We start from the raw sequence: 16,312 nt of genomic DNA, 5'->3' as shown, positions 1-16,312 counted from the left end.
AACAAAAAAAAAATCAATCAGTTCATACAATACACAGAACCATATTATATCTTATTCAACAAATGTGTGCAAATCAAACTTATTAGAAAGTTAGTCAAAAATAATATCCATTCCTTCCGTAACACAGTAAACAAAGTGGTATTTACAATAAAACAAATAAAGGGTGCCTAGAATCACACAGACATAATAGTGTCAATGGTCGAAAGGGTAAATGTATTACCCTGCCTTTTTGGCAAGTCGCCAATATTCAGCGACTTGCCAAATTATTAAGCTCCCTATCTCCCCAATCATGGCACCCACAGACTCAGGGGGTCTCTCGTGGTTTGTTTATGAGATCTTAGCACCCTAGAATGATTTTATTGAAAAAAACTAATTTGTTACGTGTTATTAAAAGAACATTTTGATTGGATGGCATTTTTGACAAATAAGTTATGTGTTTTATGATCTAATTGTAGTTATATTTATTAGATATCTCTATATCAGCTTCAGTGATAGATGTCTACTTGTGCATATTGATGTTGTTTTTGTTTTAACCAGAGACGGCTGGATTACACGTTTGGCAGCTCTGTTTGTCTCGACCTCGTAATCCACATTTATTTTATGAACGTTTCTTAATATTCCACAGAATATGAATGCAGCCTTTGGAAATGGAGGCTGCATTGCGGGATTTTAGGAGAAAATCGGGAGATAAGAGCAGACCCCATGCTGATCCATAAAGTGAGAAATGCAGATAAAAATGAACTGCAATTCAATGCAATTCCAGCGTTAAACTTGCAGAAAAATGAATGATGAAAGCATTAAGACAATTCTGGGAAGTCAAGTCGCTGGAGAATTTTGTTATTAATAATATGGACCCGAACGGCTTATCAGTCTACATCCAACCTGTAGGGGACTTGATTAATGATGCATTCATGGAAGAATGGGACACATTCTTCCAGAAACAGTCTATAGCTCTGATCGGGATGGCGATTAAGAAATGGAAAGGCCTTGTGGAAGGAATTGGAAGAGATTTTAAAGGTATAAGTGAGTCAAAGAATTCCAAGAATTAGAAAAAAGATGCACAAATCCTTGATAAATGTAGAACACTCTATAATCCAAAAGAAGCAGAAGGATTAAGAATGTGTTAAGCGAAAAAGTAGAACAAATAACATTGATCCTGTAGTTGAGGAAGAAATTGCAATTGCAGGTGTATTGTATAGGGAACACTAGCTATGATAGAGGTAAATGTGATTCACACAAGACATACGGAACTATAATGACAAACTTTGGAAGTTGATCAAAGGGCAGACCCCCCCACACGAGACTATGATAAGGAAAGCTTTAATAACTATTATAACATAAATTATTCACATAATAGGAAGAGATTTCCACTGTATGATCAACACTCAAAAATGATAATCACTTTTTGCAATCTAAATGATAATACAGATACAATCAAAATAATAGATATTAATTATTAAACAAATAAAATAAATATTACTTTGATAAATATACACAATACCAAGTCTAAAAGTGACAGAAAATAATTAAAAATAAGGCTATTGACACCCCCCCCCCCCCCTTGTGGAACAACACATACAAGGGATTGTTTGCCTATCCATACACTGAATATACTGTAGATAGGGATTTATTGGTAGACTAGACTTTTGAGTCTATCCAATCATTTTTTGGACAAATAAGACATGTATATCAAACCCAAGGCAGAACAGAGATCTCTGAATCCCCACACCAATTATCAAAAAACACCACTCCGGTGATCTGAATACCGGACAAAATCTAAACCAAGAACTCAAATGCATCACAAAATCAGAGACACAGCATACCAAAGGAAAGAGACTAAATTCAGAACAGCTAAAAGTAAAAAGCCAAGGAAGCATAGAAAGGAAGGAGAGGGGGAAGGAGAAAGGAGCCAGGAGATACAGAGGAAGTAAAGACTCCGACTGGAATCTTCAACCTTTGCACAAATAAATTAACAATAAATTAAGTAAAGGGATTAGATAAGGGATTCAAATTTACAATTTACACCTTCAACAGGAGATAAAAAGTCTGGTACATACATCGGTCTTGATATATTTATAACACAATTATGTTTAAATAAAATATTTTTAAATGAACCAGTAAGTCTCATACACATAATTTTAAGACCTGCTGATAAGGGAGATGGTGGTATCAGAGAACATGTATAAAACTACCATCAGAACCCACATATAAATATTATGCAGATTCAGATTCACTATCAGTGAAAGTGAAACATGCAGGAATTACTGATATTTTAATATTTAAAGAGAACATTAATCTACAATGGCATAGTTTTGCTTTTCCAAATGCATGACTAACCCTTCAGGATGACAGCTTATTTTAGATATTGAATTCCTGATCTCCAAACTCCTCAATATATGTAGACAATTATCTATTATATGCAATGAATGTAACTTCTTTATACAGTATAATTGTGCATAAAAAAGAAATGAGATCCACAACTTTTTCTAGAGCAGTCCAAGTAACAGACATTATAGCTCTTATTTTACATCATAATGCCTTTTGATTTAATGATGATTTTTATTTACAGAGATTGGGTACAGCAATGGGCACCAGATTAATGCCCAGCTATGTAAACCTTCAAATAAGTTATTGGGAGCTTTGGTCATCTCTTTTTTTTTGTGCGCATATCGTCCTGGCACTGTAAAGTGGATTAATTGAAGATACAAATTTGTTATATATATATATATATATATATATATATATATATATATATATATATATATATATATATCAGTTTCACCATATACTAACTTTAGTACTGGATGTCTACTTGTGGATATTGCTTTAGTTGCTTTATCTGAGGATGACTGGACTACACTTTTGGCAGCTTAACCGGCCCAATATCGATGCATGTTAGGCCTCAAAATGACCCCATTTCCTAGTGTTATCAGAAACAATAGTAAATAGTGTTTGACAATGACTGATATTATCTTATGGATCACCTGTGTGAAGTGTTCTGAATGGAAAATACCTTGACTCTCCTCTCTGCACACATCAATGTGCACTCCTACACTTTCAGGAAACGCCTCCACAAACTAGATGTGCGCCTAGATTGGAGTAAAGGCAGACAAATCTGAAGAGGAGCGCCGTGCAATTGTGTAAATGTTACATCCAACCTCCTACCACTTTATTACCACTACTTTCAAATAAAAATGTTTCAATCTTTATCCTAATACTGGTTGTTGTAGCCTCATTTATGGCCTAAATTAATCATAAAAGTGACATTGAGATTGTTATTTTGTACAACATTTGGCACTTTTGGGATTTTAAAACTTTTTTACATTAGCCAAATTGCGCCTAGAAATGCGCTTCTCCATCCAAGGGGAACTGAAGTCTCAAAATAGATCCTACTGAAAGTATAGGATGAGATAGGATCTCCGCCTCAGCTGGTGCAAATGTGAGGTTCTTCTGACGCTGTGAAATGAGATCACCCTTTTGCACTACTCTGTAACATGAGGAACCAGGTGTGCCAACCCCATAGTTTGCAAGAAACACCATCATCCTGCCCAACACTGCCCATCGACAAATGCCCTATACATTTGTCCTGTGAAACCCATGCAGAAATCTAGGTGCACTTGGACATAATAATGGTCATGGCACTACCAGATAACATTTGGTGCTGCACCAATGCTGTTGTGCACTTCATTAATAAGGCCCTATTAGCCCGCTTATCTTTCAACTGCACATTAGGCCATAGTGATGCCGTAAGCGATCAGGCTTTTCGGCCAAATGATGAGAGAACAGGTCCCATCCACTGTGGCCACCCGCAAGAGTGTCCAAAAAGGATTGTGATCCACTTGTCCAAGTGTCAAGCCAAATAGCAGTACTGCAGCATGTATGGTCACAATGACACTTGTGTTTAATTGCCCCAATATGGTCACACTGCAATGAATGTTATGCAAGAACTCAAACACTCTACGGAATGTTACTGTAGAACTGTGTGCCTAAAACTCAGGTGCACAAATTGTTTGTGCGACACTGCAACAATGATCCATCAACTTGCTGGAAAGAAGAACCACAGTGGCCATGTATAGCAGCACTGTGTTATCTGGTATACACTAACATCACACAGTACCAGAAAGGTACCTATTTCCTCAATCTTGCCTTAACTCACTTTGTTTTAGAATATTGTTCTCAAAGCTAATCTGACCCCTGAAGAACAGTACAGATAGAATTAACTGACTTAATCAGCAAACATTGACTAATTTTAAAAGGTTGCGACCCTAAAGAAGACCTTACGCCTGCATGAGAACAAAGTTACGTATTTCCACCATAACTAAACCGACCTTACGCCTGAATGAGAACAAAGTGACGTATTTCCACCATAACTACACCGACCTTACACCTGAATGAGAACAAAGTGACGTATTTCCACCATAACTACACCGACCCCACACCTGAATGAGAACAAAGTGACGTATTTCCACCATAACTAAACCGACCTTACACCTGCATGAGAACTAAGTGACGTATTTCCATCATAACTACACCGACCTTACACCTGAATGAGAACTAAGTGACGTATTTCCATCATAACTACACCGACCTTACACCTGAATGAGAACAAAGTGATGTATTTCCACCATAACTACACCTGCCTCCAGCAATCTTCTCCTCTGCACTTACTGCGCCAACCGCCAACAGCTATTCACTGTTTGTTTATTAGAAGTAGAGCGCAACATCTATGGGAGCAGTTATATTTGTGCCAACTATGTAAATGTACCTTAAATGGAGATATTATGAAAGGTTTTATTTTAGGGACAGTCCAATATCCAAAATTAATAAGTGACAGACTGGAGCATGGATTCACCACATGGAAATGTTGTTTTATAAAATATTACTGCAGGATTGAACACTGTACCTTTCCCCTTCAAACTGATGCACTAGACCATGTAAAATGATTATGTCTCATTGTATATACTTCTACACGTCTTTAATGTTTAAAAGTGCAAAAAAAGGAAAACCAAAAGCTAGTAGGAAAAAGAAAATGAAAGGGAATGTCAGCTAACTAGTTGGGGACCATTGTTTTTTGTTACTGCTTTACTTTCTCATTTATCCAGATTAGAACAATATACACAATGAGCCATAATTGCTTTTATATGTTGGATTGTAAGCTCTTTTGGGCATGTTAGCCTGATCATTTGTTGGAGCTGTGTGCTTTTTTCTACTGTTGGCATTCAATAAATATAGTAAATACCATGTTGAAAGATCTATGATTACAAAGGTATTTTAATAGATCGGTATCCTTGTGTTTTTCCTGTAATGTGAGAAAAGAGAGTTTGCCGTTAGCTTTAATGGTAATTGTAATAAGACACAAGAGGTGTGAACTCGGGAGTATGATTTTATCTGGAAATACCATTTTGGGAGTGCATGGACCATGCTTCATCCTCCTAACTCATTCTGCTACCTTGTACTGACAATGGTTATTCTTTGTACTTATAAATAAAATATTATAGGGTCTGAGGCAGCAGGAAACATACTGCAGCAGTGTCTGTGTGAACTTAGCATGACAGCTGCAAACTACTGCAGATTTCAAGACTTATTCACATAAAAGCCAAATGCATGACACATTACAGTGTCTGCTAACCAGAGATATCTCACCAATCTTCTAAAATGGAATATTTGACATACATCAAATGCATTCATGCTATTAACCTCATCAGAGCCAGATAAGCTGGATAAGAACTGTCCATTATTATAACTATGTTTAAGAGCAGCATTGTAGTTTATAAAGCACAAAGTATCATGCTGAAAATCATTTTTAACACGTTGGGCTAGATTTACTAAGCTGCGGGTTTGAAAAAGTGGGGATGTTGCCTATAGCAACCAATCAGATTCTAGCTGTCATTTTGTAGAAGGTACGAAATAAATGAAAGCTAGAATCTGATTGGTTGCTATAGGCAACATCCCCACTTTTTCAAACCCGCAGCTTAGTAAATCTAGCCCGTTGTCTTTTCATCAAAGTTTTCTGACCAGTTATTTAGGGTGATCCCTCTATGACCTTTAAAAGTAAATTGTGATCAAACAATCAGAAACAAAACATGTAACTATGCAACAGTAAAAGTACTAGTACATGTTCATTCTTATTTTCTGCTTACACACTGCACGGGGTTAAAGAGAGATATCCCGGGGCAGGAGATGTCTAGGACCCAGCAGATACACTTTCCATTGGTTAGGGAGGGGGGAGGCTGGTGGGGCTTGTTGTGGAGAGGCTGTCAGAGTGTGTGTGAGTGTGTGTTTTTGGTGGGAGTGACTGCAATGGGTAGTGTCAGTTAACAATTCACACCATCAGGGGGAGATATTTAACTTGCATTGGAGTGGAGAGCGGAGCACATTAAGGATTGAGTAGCAGGAGAGGAGAAGCAGTCTTCTGCAAGCGCTACACAGAGAAGGGTGATAAGCAGGTAAAGAACAGAGAACCTGGAAAGGCACCTGCCTCTACAAATCAGCTCTGAAGAACACAGGCTGCGACACTTGTTGACCATCTCCCAGACATCATTTGGCTTGTAACCTGCTACTCACCAGCTCCCATCTGGCCATTGCAGAGAGAGACAGTCCCTGGGGCCATTCACAGAGGAAACCAGAATGGTATAGACCATGCTTGAACTCTGAAGGACATCTGGACATAAGGCTCAGTTTGGCAATGTGATACCACAGCCTCTCTTTTTTATTTTTTTGTCAGTACCCCATAGTGTATTATACAAGGGTGCATTAATCCCTCTAACTCCCAAGCAGCAAGATCTCATTTGCACCCAACAAGCATTCTTTCCCAGCCAGAGGAAGAAAGAGGGAGCCTGGCTCTAAGAGGACCCCCTTGCATACACACACACAGCTCCATGTGTTTGCTGTCTCACTGCTCTCTGTGTGCTTTCAGTTGCTCTTAAAAAAAAAAAAAAAAAAAGAGAGAGACTTGCTACCCTCTATACAAAAGCTGGAGCCAGAGGAATTGTGACAAAACCCTAATTCTCCCACAGCAAATTCCTGGATAAGAAGCTCTTCGTCTAACAGCTCTTGTGCATAAAGGATTCATTTCAAATTAAGAGGGAGAGAGAGAGAGAGAGAGAACATCATCTCTGAAGATGAAGTCTTACCTCCGTGCAGGTCTGGATCTCTTCTGGGATTTTGGAACTGTCTAAATGAACGGAACAAAATGCATTTTACTTTAGAATTTTGAGGATTTTACCAATTCTTAGTAGCTCTCCGCAGGGGTTTGAAATATTGTGCTTGGAAACTGTACGCTTTGGATAAGACACTAACATACGTCCCTGCCTATAATTTTCCCAAATTGGAAGGATTAATTTTAATTATTTTTATACCATTGGCTCCGATCTGAATCCAGACTGTACTGCAGAGTCTAGACAAGTTGTCCTGGATGTCACCATGGGGATGCAGACTATTCCTCTGTGAATTTGTATGTTCTGCGAGCCAGCTCCTGCACTGGAGTAAGAAAGGGGTGGGGGGGGGGTGGACCAAAAAAGTTAGTGAAAGGGGTAAATTAAATATCATTGCCTTCCTTGTGTGGTTCTCCCTGCTGACAGACACAGCTACCTCTCTGTGAGAAACTTCCTGGCTCCACAAGGCTGGAGATCACATACAAAATATCCATCTGTGTGTCTGTCACACACACCGCTGATCTATTTAAAGCCTCTTCTCTGGACTTTGTGTCTATTTCTGAGCTCTGCAAAACAGACCAGGGAGAGAATATAAGCAAATTTTGCGTGGGGAAATAACATTTACTTAAAACCCATGTGTTCTTTCAGCTCTTCCACATACTGCAAAAAAATCCCTTTGGATTATTCTTAGAAATTGTTTCTCTTTTTAAGATCTAGAATTTTTTTTATTTTTTTTTTGTAATTATTATTATTAAACGAGCGGGAGGGGGGTGGGAGAACCTCGTTCTTCTCTGAAGGGGGGCACAAAAACCATGAAGAGGATAAATCTGCTGCAGGCAGTTCTACTTTGCTCCTGTTTGGTTTTAGTTCACCATCAGGGGTCCTGCCAGCCGTTTCTCAGGTTTAGACCCTCTCCCAGCGGAGACTTACCTGTCCTACCTGTGATTGAGCAGCCCGACCCTGAGCAAGATCCCAAAGAGCAAGACTTGGATGAGAGGGCATTAAGGAAGAAACTTGGCAGCAACTTCGACCCAAACTTTATGGCAGTGGTTTTGCCCAACATTGTTAACACGTCCACCCAGGATTCATTGACAAAAACTAAAGCTCTTGGCATGCTACCAATTGAGCTGAAGAAGATGGACCTTGGTGAAGCACCTTATGGTGGCAGGATAAAGATAGGGAAGAAAGCCAGGAGGAAGTTCTTGCAGTGGCTGTGGGCTTACACTTATTGCCCAGTACTGTATACCTGGAAGGACCTAGGGGTCAGGTTTTGGCCAAGGTTCATCAAAGAAGGACAATGTTTTGGAGAGAAGTCCTGCTCCTTACCAGAGGGCATGTACTGCAGGCCCCACAAGTCAGTCACCAAGCTCTTCTTAAGGTGGCATTGCCAAGGTTGGTCAAGGCAAAGGTTCTGCACGTGGATCCCTTTTCAGTACCCAATATTATCAGAGTGCAAGTGCTCGTGTTAACTGCTGCTCGTTAGTGGAAAAGACTTGCGGGCTGAACGAGTCGCTGGTTAATCCTTGCACTGTTAAGAGACACGGAACTTGGTGCTTTTCTTGCTATTGACACTGGGGAAGTGGATGGTGAATACAACCATAGTTCAACTGGTTGACAGCAGAAAACTTTGGAGCTTGGGGGGGGGGGCTGGGGGTGGGGGGGGTGGACTCCCTTAACCCTATCTGTGCTTTGCAGTGGAGTTACTGATTAAGGTACTCACAAGGAGGCCAGACATGGACAAGCTAAATATAAAAAAAAAAAAAAAAAGGAATTATTGCCATAAATTAATATTTTTTTTTTCTGTTGGGTTAATAATCAATTTATGAAGTATTGAAAGAGATTGAAAGTGTTTTCCTCCCCAATCTTGCACTGTTGATAACTATAATTATTCATTCTTATTCTTATTATTGTATTATTGCTATGTATATTATTTCTAAAGCTTGATAAAAGCATCCAGAACTAAGCACCTCCATTCAGATGTTTTATTTTTATATGTAATATAGCTTTTTAACATAAATAAAAAAAAAAGAAAATCATATGGACGAAGCAGAAAAGGGAATTTAAAATCAAGTCACCAGCTTTTGTAAATAAATAGATTTTTTTTTTAAATGTAATATTGATGTCAGTTTCTGCTAGCTTTATGCTTTATTTTATTTCATTTTTTTCTGGAGGGTATTTGTACAATATGACTCATATGGACCACATACTTCTAATTTATCTATCTATAAAAATATAGGTGGGGAAATACAGCTTCTCCTTTAACTTAACCCCTGCACTGCCACAACATTATACACACCCCATACTCCACATTTATGTCCCACTATCTCCCAACACAGCTAATAGTGATCTGGTTTCACCCCCCCCCCCCCCCCCCCCCCCAAAAAAAAATATATAAAAATAGTAAAAAAAATATGATAATTTGAAACTAATATGCAGATCTATCTAGATCTTTTAATGATTAATAAATATTATTAACAAGTAAAAAAAAAAAGGTGTGAATGTTTATAGATATTTTATAAAAGAGTGATATCTTGTTTTTTTCCTGTATTATGGATAGGATGCTAGACAGCAGGTTGGGATATCTTTGTACACACTATTTATTTATATGGTTTGCAGATAATTAAAGACAAAAGTAGCTATACGAAAAAAAAAAAAAATGGACAAATAATACTTGAAATGTATCTTTTACATAACAGTGTAAATACAATTTAAAAAGAGAGGAAGTGGCATACAAGCAAAGCAAGACATTTTAGCAATAAATAAAGATTCAGTGGTTAAAGAAAAAAAATATCCTCCATGTGTGTGTTTTATTCTGTATGACTATATTTAATTTTATTTCAAAAGTTTAAGAGAGTCAGGTAGAACACCACCAGCTAGTTTCATCACTTGGCTGAAGGGTAAAGCAGTAATTATCCAGAGTGTAATTTCATAATCCAAATGCTGTTTCTACAGATTAGGTATTATTTGATAACAGGGAGAAAAGCACTGATGTCCTGTAAACCACCAATGCCAAGTCAGCTTTCATCACACTGCAGACAATGGATTGCTAAAAGCTGATATCTGATTGGTCGGTATGGTGTTACAACATTATTAAATAAGCTCTATACTTTATGATTTCATTTGCAAGTGACAAGGCGAGCATATTTCACACAGACAATAGTCAACCAATGTATTAACCCATTTACACAGCACCAGGGTTGTTCCCTGTAAAACTATGGGGGTCTTAGATCAAAGCTTCTCGCAAAAAAAAAAAGCAAATAAAAAAACAGCAACAGGTTTAATAGGTTAAAACCAAAGGCTCAAAAAAATGTAATGGATTTATTTTATTGAGAGATTGATTATATCCCTGTCTAGCCGTCATAACACATTTTAAAACTTAATAAAACAAATAGCCCTTTGACATGCATGTCTATGGTGCATTGCACAGAGCCCTCTGGTGGGCAAAGAGTGGAATTACAAGGGATGAAAGAAAGTAATGTCTACATACGTGTATACTAGGTAGTGTTTGTGAAGCACATTGACGTGTAAAAGGCTCCTGCTGTGTACGATTCACAATAAGAAGCAACTGACATATTCTGTACCAATAGACAGAATGTATATTGGAATAAATATGGCCTTTCAGGAGCCCCTGAGGATACACAGCAGCGCTATATACTGTATACTTAATATATTACACATATTTCATTGACAAAACTAAACAGAGTGTAGAAAATAGGCACCAAACTAACTCTTTACTACCCAGCTTGGGAGGGTCAGAACTACAGATAATAAATTAAATGGGCAAACTGGAGACCAGAAGTGTTTTCAATCAATCAGGGTAAATGCACATATATAAAGTGAATGAACATACGTGTTCGAAAGGCGTGTATAATAAAAAGATGTGGACCAGTGCCGTTAATACACAATGCAGGTAAGTGGTTTTATAATAAATAGCAAACTACGCTTACCTGGTCACTTCCTTATATATGTGGTGATGTGCGTTATATACATTGACACCCAACAATGATCATTGAAAAATGTATGATATTAAGGTTCAGGGTCACACTTTGGGACACAAAACTGTTCATGAATAAGCAGACGTCTGTGCTGTGGTCAGGGCCGGTGCTAGGGTCCGTGGCGCCCTAGGCAAAATCGGCGCCCTCTCCCCCGCAAAAATGGGCGCCCTCCTCCCTCCTCACCCCGTCTTTTCTTACCTTGTCTCACCACCGCCTCTCTGCTCCGTCTCCTCCCCTCCACATACTGACACTAGTGAGTGGAGGGGAGGAGACGGAGCAGAGAGGCGGCGGTGGTGAGCAATAGTCTCTTCCCCCCCCTCCCCATGCATCTGAATGCTGTGCGGCGGCCGTGACAGGTATGGTCAGCGGTCGCCGCACAGTTTTAAAATTAATTTCCAGTTCTGTGGCGCCCTCCAGAGCCCGGCGCCCTAGGCAAGTGCCTAACCTTGCCTAATGGGAGCGCCGGGCCTGGCTTTGGTCAAATGAGCTCTTTCTGCATGTGACAAGCATGCAGTGTCCTGCAGTATTGCTGTAGTAGTATCCAGGTGTAGTACTACAGGGGCAGAGGCCTGGTCTAGACCATGTCAGCATTATACAAAGCAGAGAATGAGAACAGCATCAGTGCAAGCTAATCATGCATATATGACCAACGTGTCCAACCATGCATGTATGACAACGTGTCCATAGCATGTTGTTCTGGAGTGGAACTAGACTGAAGAAACATAATATAAGAGCATTAATTCATATATGTGATACTTTATACTCTTACATCAGCTCTACAGCATTAACGTTTGCTGGGAGATGCCGCTATGTTTTCTTACAGATTGGGCTGCAGTGCGCTGTGATACTGGGCAACAAGTACGTTCTATAACAATCCTATTACGCATGTAAACATAATATGTAACTATCCATGCCAGTTCCTGCACCAGCAGAGCTTACAGTCTTAAATCAGCGATGGACAACCTGATGCACTTCGAGGGCCGCATGGTGTGGCCCTCTAACCTTCTAAAGGGCCGCACATTACCCTTATACTCAGTAATAAGGTAAAACAATACATATAATTAAATAAAAGACACCTATCTGCAATAACACATCAGCAGGCATTTTAAACAAGTGACAATGAAGCAGGAAGGAGCCGGGGGCCGCAGGTGACAGCTCGGAGGGCCGCATGCAGCCAGCAGAAACCCCACGCAAACACAGGGAAAATATACATAGAAACGAACCCATGACCCCAGCAGCAATCCAAAGCACTGTGCTGCCATGCTGCCCAATGAAAATTATTTGCTATGATTGTCTCTCAATATGATGATAGTTAAGCAGGTACAGGAGGTAAAAAAAAGTGTCATCACTGGTAAGAGGTCCATTTATTTATCCAAGTCAGTGATATACCGCTGAGTCGTGGGATGGTTTTCACAGAAATATGACAGTGTGCACGTAGCAACTCTAAAAAATTTTTTTTTTTTACGGAAACATAGTTGATCCAGGAATCTAGGAAAAGCTTAGACTGTTCGGTTCACCCTACTCTACAACAAAATTACATTTAATCAAAGAAGGGAAATATGTCCAGGAAATCTCTAGAGCCCTTAAGCTTCTAGACCTGGCTGTAATCTTGGAAGAAACACATTAATGACAATGTTTACAAATCATTGTAATCTGTCACTGACACTTTCAGGTTGGATATCCAAGTAGAGCTAATTATTATATAAATAGAACTCCTATGGGTCTGTTTATCAATATGCATTGCAAAATAAGTTACAAAATAGATAAAAAATATTAAAACGAAAATATATTTTTAAACTAGTGACAATTGAAAACAATGTTTTAATTAAATAATAAAGCATTTTTAAAATAAATATCTTCTATTATACCCATCTTGAAATGGCAATAACAGAACAATGATTGCAGCGGTATATTTACCGCCACAATCCGGAGATTCTTACCACTATCGGGGGTTACCTCCATAGGCAAATCGAGGGGGGGGTGTTCCTAGTGTCTGGAAACCCCCTCCCAGCATGGGGCACTATATGCTTGAGGTGGCTTGCCCCATGTATATGATGGGGATCCCCATGTGTATGATGGGGATAGGAAAAGTTGGAGAGCAGCTAAGCACTGTGTAAAATTATAGCCACGCCCCCATGCATGCTGGTCACGCCCACTGGCGGCGTAGCGTGGAAACCCCTCTCTACAAATCCTGCGTTTGCCCCTGACATCTGACGATAGCAGTGCTATTGCCGATGGTAACACTTTGAAGTGCTATCTCCTTCAAAAACACTGTGAGACGCATTTCTGTTGTAACTTACAGGAAGGCAACATGTGGTTCTTCAGCTGTGAAAGAACTACAAGTCTCATGACTCATTGGCAGCCAGACTTTTAGTTTAACCACATGTTGCTCAAGGCAGTCTTAAAGAGGAAGCGATCTACATAAACAATCCTAACCTACGCCAGAAAAAAACAAAGCAATTTATTATTTCAATCAACACTTGACTCTGATCAACCAGAGATTACACTGCAATGTGTCTACTAAAGCATTTATATCCATATCAACGTCTCATGTGCACTGTACTACAACATATGTCATTATTATAAGGTCACAGGCATACTTGCCTACCCTCCCACAATGTTTGGGTGACTCCCGAATTTTGGGTAGCTCCCCGGACCTCTGAGAGAGCAGGTCTTTATCCCGCATGACACTCACCTCCTAATGAAGTGGGTTGGATGGTGGTCTCAATGGATGCTTGTCAAAGTAAAGTAATTGCTGGTTATGATAGATGGACTGTTATAGGCATCAGGGGACCCGCCAAACTGGGGGCACGTCAGACCCCCATGTATGTACCATTTAGTATTGTAGTGCAACTTATTCAACTCCACCCAAAGCTGAAAATTCATTGTTAAATAATGCAACCATAATTGTAATGAACTAACTGTCTGGAAGTGCACAAATGAGAACAGATAGAGCCAGGATCACGTGATTAATAAGAAAAAAAGTGCTTTAGAGAATCCTGGCTATAGATGAAGCCACAGTTATCCCAACTAAGTAATTGAATTGGAATAACGGGTACATCATTTGCAATTGCAGAGTAGCACAATAGAAAAGTACAAATACATTCTGTGTTGTGATTGGTCTTTATTGATGGCACTGTGTTCGGTTGTCACCTTTGTTAAAGGTGAACTCAACGTGAGAACGTTTGACAATTAAAGCAAAACTTTCGACCCTTCATACACTAATATACTCTTTTTGATAGCATTGGTGCCCCGTGTATAAAAACGCATGGCTCCTGTTTTATTCTGAAATAGTGCAGTTTGTCATTATAACCCTTCCAAATTCAACCGATGAATTTGCTGCCAAAATGTAATTACAAATATTAATTCATTAAAAACGCTAATTTATGAGTTGTCACTAGCAATGCAGCCCGAGGTAGTGTGTAAATAGCACCATTTCCATTCCTTACACAAACTGCCATAAACATGTAATAAATAAGAATTATGTGCACATTAAAAGTGAAATGTTGTCATTATAAGTATAATTGGATCTACCAGCAAGGTAAATACCATAAATTATACTTTTGCATCAAGAAAAATTGGCATTCTGTAATATGAATTACATTTGTTTTCCCACAAATCTTGTTGCCTAAGGCAATTGCCTCATTATAGGCACACCCCTGATTGTCATAAATCAATTTCCTCACTTCTGTTAAAGGAACATGAAATCAAAGCTTTCATTTGAGCTACATCGCCACCCAGTGGCAGATCGCTGTAACGGCAGATCTTTAAATCCAAGAAAAGTGGGAAATCGAGTTCATCCCACAACTGCACACAGTGAGGGCAGCTATTTTATTATCTGAACCGACATTCATCGGTATGAAACCTATCTAGTCACTAGAAAATGATGTTACTAGAAAGCAACATCATTGAGGCAGCGAGTGAGTTTTCAGAATAACTGTATGTGTTCCAATGATGTTAATGGTCCCAAGAGAACTGATAGAATCCATTGATGTCAATATTGGTTAAAATTACAAAATGGCTGCTACCAACTCATGTAGACACATGCTGGCCTTCCTCAAAATAATATAGTTATACAGTTAAAAAATCTATTTATTTACCCATAACTCAATATTCCATAACTTGGTGGTTATGAAACTAATATTCACCATAATATCTTCTGTTCCATAGCTGCCTGTATTATGTATTTTATATATATTATTTTAACATTTAATACATAGGGCTTTATTTATTAAAGGGCAAAAAGTTGTTTTAACCAACAGAGGGCTTCACCCTATACATCAAGGTGTCGCAGCCGGGGTGGTAAGATTCGTTGTGTCTCACTGATGATAGCTTCCCAATGTAAGCCTTGTGAACAAGGATCCCTGCAGAAAAGTACTGACACAATTAACCCCAGATTAGATTGGTGCGATAATTGATGATAGACAACCAGCCTTATTGCCAGTGCTTGAACCGTGGCTGTATGCAGGGGTTATGTCATACTGCCACCTCTCCTATTGCCCTCATTGTAACACTATCACATTCCATTCACTTACATTTTATATATATATATATATATATATATATATATATATATATATATACACACACATATACACAGTGGATTTGAAATCCATTGGGGTTTCCCCGCGCAGGTTTTCTTTTATTCTTTGGGGCAGCACAGTGGCCTAGTGGTTAGCACATCTGCCTCACAGCACTGGGGTCATGAGTTCGATTCCCGACCATGGCCTTATCTGTGTGGAGTTTGTATGTTCTCCCTGTGTTTGCGTGGGTTTCCTCCGGGTGCTCCGGTTTCCTCCCACACTCCAAAAACATACTGGTAGGTTAATTGGCTGCAATCAAAAATTGACCCTAATCTCTGTCTGTCTCCCTCTCTGTCTGTCTTTGTGTGAGTGTGTGTATATATTAGGGAATTTAGACTGTAAGCTCCAATGGGGCAGGGACTGATGTGAATGAGTTCTCTGTACAGCGCTGCGGAATTAGTGGCGCTATATAAATAAATGATGATGATGATGATGATGATGGTAGAAGTGGGGGTGTATATGGGGATTATGTCATACTACCACTTCTCTTACTGCCCCCACTGTAATACTATCACATTCCAGTTACTTATAATTTCCATACGTCACTTCTAAATGTCCACTTTGACCACGGATTATTGCA

General features: G+C 39.1%; 1 protein-coding gene and 1 long non-coding RNA gene across 2 annotated transcripts in view; one reads left to right on the top strand and one right to left on the bottom strand.

Annotated features, from left to right (window-relative positions):
- Nucleotides 1-16,312, bottom strand: part of LOC142097548 (uncharacterized) — a 221,564-nt gene that overhangs the window by 7,673 nt on the left and 197,579 nt on the right. The window lies entirely within an intron of this gene.
- LOC142097546 (noggin-2-like) lies at nt 6,341-9,528 on the top strand. The gene has a single exon (XM_075179465.1). It carries the CDS (start codon nt 7,967-7,969, stop codon nt 8,621-8,623), a length of 657 nt encoding a protein of 218 aa, XP_075035566.1. The 5' UTR covers nt 6,341-7,966; the 3' UTR covers nt 8,624-9,528.

The sequence above is a fragment of the Mixophyes fleayi genome, chromosome 7 (genome assembly GCF_038048845.1).
Source record: "Mixophyes fleayi isolate aMixFle1 chromosome 7, aMixFle1.hap1, whole genome shotgun sequence".
NCBI classification, from domain to species: Eukaryota; Metazoa; Chordata; class Amphibia; order Anura; family Limnodynastidae; genus Mixophyes; species Mixophyes fleayi.
The sequence above is the reverse complement of the archived record's forward strand: the minus strand, read 5'-3'. Positions and strand labels throughout refer to the sequence as shown.

What these genes read in the sequence shown, in the direction of transcription:
- LOC142097546 (XM_075179465.1), top strand. Translation starts at nt 7,967, where the DNA reads ATGAAGAGGATAAATCTGCTGCAGGCAGTTCTACTTTGCTCCTGTTTG.